Here is a 12,852-nt window from a genome sequence, read left to right as displayed (position 1 = left end):
GCAGTTTGGATGGAGAGGAAAGGGTGGATTTTAGCGATATTGTGAAACTGGAACCAACAGAATTTGGTGACAGACTATGTGAGTTAAATGAGAGAGATGAGTTGAAGATAAGGCTAAGGTTATGGGGTTGTGAGAAAAGGAGGATATTGGTGCTGTCTGCAGTGATAGGAAAGTCAGGGATATGCCACTTGCCTGCACTATGACTTTGGGCAGCTTTATGTGCCTCAGCTTCTTCATCTGTGAAGTGGATACTAAATACCCACTCTCCTTTCTACTCTGTGAGACCCAGGAAGTACAGGAACTGTATCCAGCATGATTATCTTGTATCTACTCCAACACTTAGTACAGTGCTTGGCACATAGTAAGCATTGAATGGGGTCAAAAGATCAGAGGCCTCTGTGGGGGAACAGGATAGATTTGTGGGGGGGGAAGTGTGTGGGAGAAAAGGCAGGCAGGTGAGGAGGTTTGGTCAGATAGAGTGATTTCAGAGCTGGTGAGGGTAGAAATTGTACAGTGACTTGAGAGGATAAGATCGAGTGTGTCTGAGTTGGTGAGTGGGTGAGCTGGGGTGGAACAGGTCAGCGTAGTTTGGAAGTGATTTAAAGTGGTCAGTGGAAGTGTTATCAGCAAGAGCTATGTGGATACTGAAGTCCCCAAGGATCAATGTAGGGATAGAGAAAGAGAGAAGGAATGTGAGAAAGGGATCAAAATGGATCGAGAAGTTGGAGGTGGGGGTGGGCTGGGGGGGCCATAGATGACTGTGACTAGTATCCAGAGTAGGTGGTAGAGGCGGATGATTTGGGCTTCGAAGGGAAAGAGCACATTGTGAACAGGAATGTATCTGCTGTATTGTTATACTGTAGTCTCCCAAGCGCTAAGCACAGTGCTCTGCACATAGTAAGCACTCAATAAATACAACTTACTGACAGAGGGCTGGGGGAGGTGGAATAGTGCAAAATGGCATCAGAGCGAGAAAGATGACTACTCTTCACCTTTCCCATGAGTCTGGGGGAGGGGGTGAAGATGATGCCCCCTCTAGAGAGAGCAGTAGGGGAGACAGTGTCATCTGGGGAGTGCCAGGTTTCACTGATGACAAGGAGGAGCACTGACTGGCTTGGAACAGGTCAAGGATGAAAGGAAGCTTTCCCATAATGGAGCGAGGGTAGACGTATGTGGTATAAAAAGCAATAAAAAAACCTGTACCCAATGCTAAGAGATGACATGTTACACTATTTAGCTGGCATAATCGTGGAAGTCGCTACAGTACTTACACACAGTTCTTTAAACTCTTTAGCTTCCCATACTTGTAAATTTTAGTGTCTGACTCTCCAGTTTGCTTGTCAACTTCCTGAGGGCAGAAATGGTGCCTATCAATTCTATTTACTCTCCCAAATGCTTAGTATAGTGCACTATGCAGAGTAATAGCTCATTAATAGTATTGATTTATTAGAATTAAAATTTGAATTTTAAAAGTGTTCAGATATTTTGAAGACTGATTTCTTCCATAATATCTGCAGCAAAGTTAAAAATACCTTTCTTGTATAGAAACGCACTCATTTATTCAGAATCAAAATGGAAAATGACCCACTTTATATATGCACATACACAATACAGTATAGCTGTGTATTTGTGTATCTGGCCATGTTCTGGTGAGTGTATGTGTGAATATGGAGAGATACAGGAACACACAAATGTATCACATATGCGCATATATATATATATAAAGTGGGTCATTTTCCATTTGTATTCTGAAACATGAAAATTTAGGTTTGATTGAAGAATCTATGAGTTCTCTGGACAGGCTCTTAGCTTGAAGTTGAGAGCCTATGGAGCCCAAATTGTACACATTTTACTCTCAAATAGCACTACATTTCAGAGAAAAAATGTTTCATCATACCAGGACGATGCAATCAAAGTTAAACAGGCATTTTCTTTGAGATACTGTGCTATTTAACTTCAGGAACACTTAATTTGGGCACTATGGGAAAACACGCTGATAAATGTATGCGTATGTATGTGTGTGTGTGTGTGTGTGTGTGTGTGTGTGTGTACAGTGTGAGAGAGAGAGTCAGTCTGAAGGGGGTTGCATTTGTATGTTAAATACAATTGCAAATTACAATTGCTAATTTGTAGTTTGATTTTACTTTGACAATGATAAACTGGGAAGTCACCCCTCTAAAACAGGTGTTGATTTTCTTCCTGAAGCAGCATGGTCTAGTGGAAATACCATGAACCAGGGAGTCAAGGGAACCGGGTTTTAATTCTGGCTCCACCATTTCATTCCTGGGCAAGTCACTTAATGGTCAGTTCCTCAGTTTCTTCATCTGTAAAATGGGAATTCAATACCTATTCTCCATTCCCCTTACATGGTGAGCCCTATGTGGGAGAGTGTCTGTGCCCAACCTCATTACCTTGTATCTACCCAAAGGATTGGCACAGAGTAACTGCTTTTACAAATATCACAATTATTATTGTCCCTAGTTCACATATGGAAATCCTGAATTTCACAATTTCTGCAGAACGTTTTGAGGAGCTACTATTTACTTGTCAACAGTTTGGGCCCAGGTAACTCAATAGGTCCTCTAACCTTTACCATAGCTAAATCCACACAAATATAATTACTTTCTCATTTTTGAAATCTGAAAATCCACAGCTAAAATGGGCAGAACAGATTTGGAAGTAAAATGAAATTCTCAAAAGGGAAATACTATAGGGGTAAATTTTAAACATTCTCTGAAAGTCTTCAAAGTGTGTACACTGCTTTCAGGACCACTTGGAAACCAATTTGCACAAGAAAATGAGAGAAAACTATTTTCCTTCAAAATCCATTTATTAACTTTTGAACTCAACTATTTGAAGTCAATCTAAGACACTGCCAATGCCATAAAGAAGGAGTGGGTAGAACTGGCACTCTGAACAAAAAAAACAAACCTCTAAAGCCCCATCTCAAGTATGGGGTGCACACAAGGGAGAGTAAGAATCTATTGTTGGAAAACGGTTTCCCAGTCAATGAGTCCTCTTGGGAAAACTGGAAACAGGGCCAGCTGAGCATCCAATGAGTCCTCTTGGGAAATCTGGAAACACAGGAACACCCGAACGATCCAGTCAATGAACTCTTCTTGGGAAATCAGGAAACACAGGGCAATCTGGACAGCCAATGAGTCCTCTTGGGAAATCTGGAAACACAGAACACCTGGACGTCCAGCCAACGGGCCTTCTTGGGAAATCCGGAACAACAAAGCCACCTGGAAAACCAGTCAACAAGTCTTTCGGAGAAATGTGGAAACGGTGCCACATATATTAGTCAGTGGGAAACGATTAAAAGCAATTGGCAGGTGGTGGGGGGTACAAGCCCCCTGAAACTTTGGACCACATCTAGTGGCCTGGGAAGGCCTGAAGATAAGCCCTCAGTTGGTTGCAGGCTTGGGAGGCTTCAAAAAACTTCTTCCTATTTTCTTCATATGTTTTCTCCTTGTCGGCTAAGACCTCCTTCTGGTTCTTGGCGTACACCAACACCATTTGTAACAGCAGGCGCTGTTCGTAGATTTCTGCAGCCAGTATCCCATTCTGTTCGGCTAAGAGCACACATATTTCTTCCATCCTCTTAACTTCCTCAACTTCTCTTCTACGTAAAAATTGATCCACGAATGAAGCTCTTTGGGCTTCCACAGGTGGAAGAATGGGTATTTTCACGGTGCTCTTGGCTAATGCAGATTGCTGGAGGTTCTGCAGACTGTTTAACATTCTGGCAATTAACTGCAGGTTCAGGACGGAAGGCTGAGGTGAGGGACTCCTGGGAACGCCTTTCGGGGCTGACTCTTGGTCTCTCTGGTTTGACCATTTCTGAGACCCAGATGCCTCCTCTCTAGCAGCTGGGGGTGGAAATTTCCAGGCATTTTCCAAAGGCAACTTCAGCTTTTGAATGTACTCGGGATTATAAACCTTTCTTTCTTGCCAGATGTTTAGCACATTTTCCAAGCCCTTTCTGCATTCTTCATCCCCTTCGATGGCGATGTGATAGGAAGCCTCCAGGAGGACGGGTATGAACGAGATGATAAATTCCGGGGCCCATCCTCTGGCGTTCTGGAGAACATCATTTACCAGGAACAGTAACATAAGTTTCCTCTGCGGGTTGACTAAGCGGAGCTGCTGAATCCACACCGAGGCGATGGAGCCCGATTTCTGAGGAAACTGGAGGACCCACCGAGAGAGGCTGGCGATGCTTGGCTGAGTGGTCTTTAGTTCCGAGAGTTTCTGAATCAGAATCGACTCCGCGAAGGAAGTCATGGTGGCCGCGACGGGGCGGAGCCGCGACCGAGCGGGAATCGGAGTCGAAATCTCCCGCTGGAACAACGCGACGGGGGTTGATAGGGCGAGGTGTCGTTAAAGCGGTTTGGAGGGGAATGGGTGCGGAACGTGACGCACGCGGAAGGGATGGGTTTCCTTGGTAACCGGTGCGAACGCCTACGTCAACGGCTTTTCCGCGCGCTAAATCGGGCTCTGGGGGCGCGAGGACTAATGGTCGTCCTACCCAGAATGCAGCGGCCCAGCCCTGTAGTCCTGGGGCCACTGACAGGGGAGAAGGCAGCGTGGGTCCGTGGCAAGAGCCCGGCCTTGGGAAACTCTCAATTAGTTAGCCCGGGCTCTGTAAACTCGTTGGGGCCAGGGGATATATCTGTTCACTGTACTGCACGCCCCCAAGCGCTTAGTACAAGTGCTCTGCCCACAGCAAGTGCTCAATAAATACGACTGACTGAATGAATGAGTGCTCCACTCAGTCTGTCCTATGGAGCCCCCAGTACCAGACCCTGTGAGGGAAGGGAGGGACGGGGATCAAAAGCTCCGTTTCACACAGATTTATGACGCTCAAAATGCACGATAAATGAACAAGTACTTAGGAATTTTTTTAAAAAAATGTTATAGGTAATCGCAGATGTCTGCTGTTTCGTCCATTTTGAGGATTTCCCGATGTAACTCCCATTTGTAAGAAAAACTGTAGAGGCGATCTTGAAATTGGACAAATCAATTAGTAATTTTTTACTGAGCATCTACAGTCCTGGAAGAGGATAATAGAGTCAGGCAATCAAGCTGGTGGACAACTTCGAGGACTCTTTTATTAATTTTAGGATCACTGAGCACTTCAGTTGGGGGGGGGGGGATATGACGGCGTCTATAAAGGGACATCATATCTCACAAATGCTGCTGGGGCTCTCTGAAGGGAGGAATAAGCACACAGATAAAGGGAAATCTATAGACAATACTTAGCTTTCAAAAGGATTGAACGGGATTGAAGAGAATGTCGTGTTACAGATAGGAGGCTAGTTTAAAGATGGGAAAGAAATGGTAAGGATACATGACAACTTTTCAGGATGAAAAGGGTAATCGAATAGAGAGGTTCCCCTAAACCCCCACCCCTCAGGGATCAAGGATAGAATTGGTTGCGCTTAACATTTTAAATGATCTGAAAGAGTGCACATAGGAAACTTCAGATTTGGCAAATGACATTAAGATCTCCCGGTTTGTAAAATGCTGTGCAGGTGGGGATGACATGCAAGGAGGCATCATAAAACTGCATAACTGGTTTGATAAATGACAGATGTGCTTCAGTGTGTGCCAGTGCAAGATAATGAACCCGGGGAAGAGTAATCCAAATAAATTACAACTACATGGTAATAGGCTGGGAACTATCTGTCAGGACTCAAGAAAAAGATCTGTGTCATTGTTCACTGTTGTTTTTTTTTTAAAAAAACACTGGTTGAAAGTGCAGCAGTAGCAGCCATAAATACCAACTGAATGCTGTAGACCACTAAGACAGGAAACAAAGCAAAAGGAACAGTTTTGCCATTCTTAAAAAACAAAACTAAAAAACAAACAAAAAAACCAACATAATATTCCCAGACCTTGAATTTTGCATGCAGTTTTGGTTGCTCTATTTTAGTAAAGTTATAACAGAGCTAGAGAGGGTCCAGGCAAAGGCAAACAAGATGTTCAGTGGGGTGGATGGAGTAATTTCTACAGAAGGATAAACTGAAAAGATTAGAACTTCAGTCTGGAAAGCTGCAGGCTATGAGGGGATAGGTTTGCTATTTACATCATGAAGTGGGTACACAGATTGAATTTAACAGCTAATTGCGGGACAGGGAACTTTTGTACCAATTTTATTATATTGTACTCTCTCAAGTGCTTAGTACAATAAATCGATCATATTTACTGAGCCCTTATTGTGTGCAATAAGTGCTCAAGACAGACATCAATATAAATAAATTGCAGATATGTACATAAATTCTTTGGGGCTGAGAGTGGGGTGAATAAAGCATGCAAATCCTGGTACAAAGATGATGCAGCAGGAAGTGGGAAAAGAGGAAATGAGGACTTAGTACAGTGCTCTGGACACAAGTTCTCAATATGACTGATTGAAATTATTATTCACTAAATATCACACAATTGGAAGAAATTGAAATTTGAGGGTGGTGCCTTCAAATGAAAAAAAAAAAAAACCCCACAAGGAAATGCTTCTTCACAACTCGTGAGAAACATATGGAATTTGTTACCACAAAGTTGAGCTGGCAGTAACTACTGACAGATCCATAATGATGACAGGTCCACAATGGGTTTCCAGAGGCATAGAAGTCTCAAAAATATTTAAAAATAGCTTCATGGGATTTGGGATCTTAAGTTACTTGAGGGAAAAGAGGGATTTAGATGGTACATCCTTAAATGTTCACTGATTGGCTGATTCATTCATTCGTTTGAATTTAATGAGCACCCACTCTATGCAAAGCCCTATACTAAGCACCGAGTGAGAATACACTAAACATTAGGATGGATATCAAAAAGGTCAAATATTACACAGATCCTCTAAGGATCCTGTTACTAGAATCCAAAACAGAATTCTGGGCTGGATGGACCATTAGTCTGACCCTGTAATGGCATATTTTATGTTCCAATGAAGCAATAATAAATGAAGGCCTTCAGCTTTCCACTGGAAATTACTTGAATGTGAGAGGGCTGTATGAAAGTGATCACAATACTAGCTATTCATAGTATATACAAGAAAAACAATTTCACCATTTGAAATTACATTCATATAAAAAGTATGCCAGCAAAATCTTAGTTACCTCTTCAATTATAATGAATCCAGATTAAAATAAATAATAATGATAATAAAGTAAATAGACCTAACCATGACTGTAGTTGTAAAGGAGAGCAACAATCATGCTCTTCCTCTTGGATAACAATAATAATGATGGTATTTGTTAAGCTCTTACTATGTGCAAAGCACCGTTCTAATCGCTGGGGAGGTTACAAGGAGATTAGGTTGTCCCAGGGGGGCTCACAGTTTTAATCTCCATTTTACAGATGAGGTAACTGAGGCACAAAGAAGTTAAGTGACTTGCCCAAAGTCACACAGCTGACAGTTGGCAGAGCCAGGATTTGAACCCATGACCTCTGACTCCAAAGCCCATGCTCTTTCCACTGAGCCATGCTGCTTCTCTGGATGGATCACTGATATGATTCAGTATAGCATTTTTTCAGTCAATAGTCATTACTAAGCAGTTACAGAACACTGTATTTAATTCTTGGGCAAGTACAATAGAGTTAATAGATCAACTCCCTTTGGTCAAAGAGCTTACAATCTAGCAGGGAAAATGGACACTAGACTATATTAGAGACAGAGAGAAGCAATAAAGTGTAAATATATGCACATAAGTGCTACAGGGGGGAAGGGGGACACTGAGTACTCAAGTATGTAGGTGACATGGAAGTGCTGATTTGGCAGTAGCAGGGGAATAAGGTGAGAAGACCACAGATTAACCAGGGAAGGCTTCCTGGAAGAGATGTGATTTCAGAAGGTCCTCGAAGGATGGAAGTGCAGCAGACTGCCAGATGTGAAGGGATATGGAGTTCCAAGCAGAAGGTAGGGCCCAAGCAAGAGGTTGGTGGCAAAAGAAACAAGAAAGAAGCATAGGGAGTAGTAGGCTTGAGAAGAGTGAAATGTGTAAGCCAAGGAGAGTAGGAGAAAAGTGAGGATAAGTAGGGAGAGAGCTGGTTGAGTGACTTGAAGTCAATGGTCATGAGTTTCTGCTTCATGTGGAGAGAAGTGTGCCAACATTGAAAGTTTCAGAGGATAGGGGAGACACGCGCAATTCAATGTTTTAGAAAGCCAGTTCAGGTAACAGGGTGGAATATGGACTGGAGAAGGGAGAGACTGGCGGCAAGGACAGCGATGCGGTAGCCAAGCCGTGATATGACACGTCTTTGGAACAATGTGGTGGAATTTGGGGTGGAGAGGAAAGGACACAGTTTTGAGATGTTGTGAAGTATGAACTGCCAGGATTTGCAGACATGCTTAATATGGAGGTTTTAAGTCTCCTACTTAGACTGTGAACCCTATGTGGGTCAGGAACTGTGTCCCACCTGAATATCTTAGTACAGTGCTTGGCACATTGTAAGTGCTGCTTGGCTGCTGATGGGAAGATTCTTGCCAGAATTATTTTGAACCATCCAACTGACCAAATGATTAAAAAAAAATACTTTCTGAACATCAATGTGGTTTTAGATCCAGACTTAGCACCACTGACCTGATCTTTGCTGCTAACAGCTGCTGGAGAAATGTAGATAGGACCAGGACCTACTCGTAATTTTCACAAACCACAAAACACTTTAAGCTCAGTAAATAGGAATAAACTTTGGGTTGTTCTTTACAGATCTCAAGAACTCCCTGGGATGTGACATTGAGAAAATGGGTCACAGAAAAGTTATAAAGAATAATTAGGTATTTCAATACAGTATTTTTTAATGTCCCAGCACCTTTAGAACCCCCGCCCCAAGCTAGCTCTGTATCAAGAGTAATACAAGCCAGACAGCAATATTTTATATTTCCACTCTTGCATCAATAGTTCCAAGGTAGATTCGGGTTCTTGGTGGTTAATTTATTTTGGCTGTAGATTTGGTTAAAGTCCAGGTGAAGGGAACAAATCAACTTCTATTTCAAAACCCTATTTTAATTTTACTTTTATAGGCATTTTCTTCATGGCCTAGAACTTTTCATGTGTCGCTGATGTGAAGATAATTTGACATTATGTATTAGAAAGAATGTTGAAAAAAAGATAGATTGGATTTGCATTAAGTGGGGCCTTTCAGAAGTTATATACTAGAAGTACTGAGTCCAAAAAAATCATGTCGCTGCAACATAGCACAAGGGTTTTTTTAATTTAACTATTTAATTAAGATCTGTATGAGTGAGGACAAAGTCTGTTGCCCCAAAAGTGGGCTCAACCTCATCCCGAAAGGTCAGAGAGGTAGCTATAGTCCATGGTGGGTGTGGTATTCTTCACACTAACAACTGAATCAAATCAAGTGTGACTCCAGTGTTCTTAACTGACGAAAGGGTGTAGCTTAAATCGTTAGCAGGGGAAGGTATGGTTGAAATTGAGGACAGAGGAAGAGTGTGGCTGAAGCATGGATTTAGAAAAACAAGGGAGAGCAATGCAAAGTTGAGACAGGAAAAAAACCAAAGGACTAAGGCTGGTAAAGAGTTGGTTTCCATATTCTCCCTTTGATGCCTTACTGGCATCACCACCCGCTTTAGGTCCGTTTCTGCATGGGTCTTAGGGTCTATTCCTGGCGGTTTCCTTGTCCTTTTTCTCGAGGGGTTGTAGAAGCCATCCCTTTCAGCCTAGCAGACTCTTGCATACATTTACAGCAATACTTTAAAGTACAAACAAGAAAAAAACAGGCATTATGACTATGATGATTCCCTGACCTAGGAGATGGAGTGAGCTCTTAGCCCAGCCCTTGACACTGGGGAAACAAGACGTGATAATAGACCACAGCTCTCCTCCATCTTGGGAGGTTTCTCGTGCTTCCTAAAGCCCCTTAGGTTTAATTCCCATCCTTGAAAAAGCCATATTCAATTATTCCAAATTTTCCTCTATCTTAGTATCATTTTTTTTTAAAAAGAGCATTTCTTTACACGAAATTTCCATATCCCCATTTATCCAAAATTATATAAAGAACATATACATTTTCTTTACATTCCTTTTTTTCCTCCATACACATTGTTAGTTCCATAGTGAATATATCAGACCAAGTTTCTTTGCTCAAGCCATCACGTTTATACTGGCCAGATATAAAGATCAAAGTTTCTATTTAACTTGCTTGTATATCCTTTTACCAAATTAGCAAAAGCTACAGTTAACAGTAGAATCTCTGACAGTTATCTGAATCACCACTCTACAGGCTTTACGCTTTCACACAAATAATTGAGAACTAACTTTTCCCATAATGAAACCCATACTTCACGATAGTGCAAGCCAATCACTGCTTGAGGAAGGTGCCCCCTTAAACAAGTTTTCCCTTTTGATCTTCTAAAGTGGTAGCTCCAACCACACTCTCAAACTGTGGAGCTTCCCAAATTCCGTTAGGAATTCCTTCCCGCAATACAAATTTCCACCCAGACCCACGGGTGAAGTCAGTCCTTCCTGTTAAATAAGAAGGTGTCAGTCTCCATCTCCTCAAATGCCCAAATTCTTATTCCAAACTCTCATTCCTTTCTGCTAGGGACAGATTCCCTCTCTATTCAAATTCATTCCAACATTATATCTTTAGAGATAACCCTTCAAATCTTTCACTTTTCCTTCTTCACTCACATCCATGCACAATCTCCCTATAGGCACCACCTTAAACCTCAATTCTGGCGTTCTCCAAACAACCTACATTGTACACACACTAACAACATATGAAAACGCAATCTTTGCAACACTTAAAACACTTCACACACTCCCACTCTTATACAAACATGAAGGTGTACCCAAACTCAACACATTCACACGGTCTTTTTTGCACCTAGAATGGAGATGTTCTCAGGTCGTCATAAAGGTCTACCTCAGTCACTGGTCTTATGTGAGACTGGTTTGGTGCCTGCGGCTTACATTTGGGAACTTGGTTAGTGGTGGTTTAACCATATACTTCCATTCCAGGGGAGTCCCATATGGGTTCTTTGGATCATCGCTGGTATAACACTGCCAAGTATCTAGATAATAACAACATTTAGGCCCATAATGGGTATACATAAACTGAGCTGGTGGGCCCTTAGGGGACACCTCTTCAGAATTTCTCACCCCCATCATATACACACACACACACACACACAAACACAATATACCCACAGGACAAATTGCGATTAAGAATGGAAGAGGAGTTGTTGTCTAGGAGTATCAAGGGATTTTAGCGGCTTATCATAGGAGCCGGCAGGGACTCTTTCTCCGGGCAAGCCAGAGGAAAGATTCCCCACTGGGTCTTCCAACAGCCCCACACAATCATCAGGGTCACGGGGTTCACAGTGCCCCACTTGTATTAAAAGTTCCATCGGTCAGAGCCTTGACTAGCAGATAGGCACACTTAGAGATCAGGACAAGTGGCCCAGCATATTTCCCTCCCCCCCGCCCCCGCCCCCGCCCCCGCCTGCTTCCCTAGGTACCTTGTTTGGTTTTTGAGGAGTCCACCCTCAAGAAAAAATTCGGTTCTTCATGGGGTCCACCCCCAAGCAAAAGTTTGGTTTTCCCCTTTCTTGTTGTGCTGGACAGAATAGGACCCACAGTGGCCAAAGAAGTCCACAACCAAAGGTCTGGTAGAGTAGGCAGGTTCTCTGCGAAGGGATTTCAAAAGCCTTCCCTTAACCCAGGTGTGCAGGGCAGAGTCCTCGGAACAGTAGGTCCCAAGTGGGCCTTTCCCATGAAGTCACGCGGACCCCGAATGAGTCTCCAAATGTCGATTAAAAAAATCAAGTCTCAGCAACATGGTATAAAGGTTCTTGTGGGGCTTTTTTTGTTTTACAATATTTAACACAGATCTCTACGGGTAAGAACAGATACAGCCTCTTATCCTAAAAACTGGCTCAACCTCATCTCTGAAAGGTGGGAGATGTAACTGATTATAACTCGTGGTGGGCGTGGTGTTCCTTCACACCGCCAACAGAATCCAATCAACTGTGGCAGCAGTTTCTTAATTGACAGACTGTGGCTGTAATTGACTATAGGGGAAGGGTGTGGCTGAAGCATGATTTAGGAAAACACGGTAGATCAATGCAAAATGGTGACTGAAAGCAAAATGGAGTAAGGTTGGGTTCCACAGTAGAAAATGTCTGTTCAAGTCCAGAAATCACATGGTGGAAATTGATGTCAAAGAAACAACTTTACAGATGGTACCGGGCAGATAAGGCTAATACAAGGAATAAGGAATCACAAACCGTTAATCCCACTTCGAACTCTATTTCGGTAGCCTCACATCAGCACATCTATCTGATTGACAAAGAGTTTTTTGAATGTTCCCAATCCTGGTCCCTGTACTTCTACTGCACTGCTACCTTGGAAGAGTTTGCAGTAATTGTGAGGCTCCACTCAAGCTGGACGTTGAATGAGGCAAAAAACATAGAGCCACCAACACGCCTAGGCAGGCCAATCAGGAGCATGCAATCCAATGGCCCAAAACTCGGATCTGCCCAGGCATAAGCAAGCGGAGTTCAGTCAATCCAAAATATTATGACAAAGTGAAATGTTTGCCAATTCCTTTTTCATTAGTTGAAAAGGGAGCTGGCAGGTTTGTGTCATTAAAGAAACACATGCATTGTAGATATGGGGGGAGCAGGATCTTGTCACATGCAGACTCGCCTATTGTGTTTTTCAGGTCCAGAATAAGGGACAATTAGGCTACTCCCAATCTTCAGATTTGTTTTTTAACACGGCTATTTTGAAAGAGATTGAACTTGGTAATTTCAAACTTTGAAAGCAACTCCTGCCTCCAGTCTCTCCTCTCCAGGCCATACTTCACTCTACTGCCCAGATCGATTTT

The 12,852-nt window shown here is 42.7% G+C and overlaps 1 protein-coding gene across 1 annotated transcript; it reads right to left on the bottom strand.

The window, feature by feature from the left end:
• Nucleotides 1-2,981: 2,981 nt before the first annotated feature.
• LOC119947916 (regulation of nuclear pre-mRNA domain-containing protein 1B-like) lies at nucleotides 2,982-4,287 on the bottom strand. Its single transcript, XM_038769569.1, has 2 exons — nucleotides 3,394-4,287; nucleotides 2,982-3,245 (listed from the first exon to the last, which is right to left on the bottom strand). The coding sequence occupies exons 1-2, from the start codon at nucleotides 4,285-4,287 to the stop codon at nucleotides 2,982-2,984; spliced, it is 1,158 nt and encodes a 385-aa protein (XP_038625497.1).
• Between the last annotated feature and the right edge of the window lie 8,565 nt (nucleotides 4,288-12,852).

Source organism: Tachyglossus aculeatus, chromosome X4 (assembly GCF_015852505.1).
Source record: "Tachyglossus aculeatus isolate mTacAcu1 chromosome X4, mTacAcu1.pri, whole genome shotgun sequence".
In the NCBI taxonomy this organism is placed as follows: Eukaryota; Metazoa; Chordata; class Mammalia; order Monotremata; family Tachyglossidae; genus Tachyglossus; species Tachyglossus aculeatus.
Note: the sequence above shows the minus strand (reverse complement) of the source record. Positions and strands in the feature narration are given on the sequence as shown.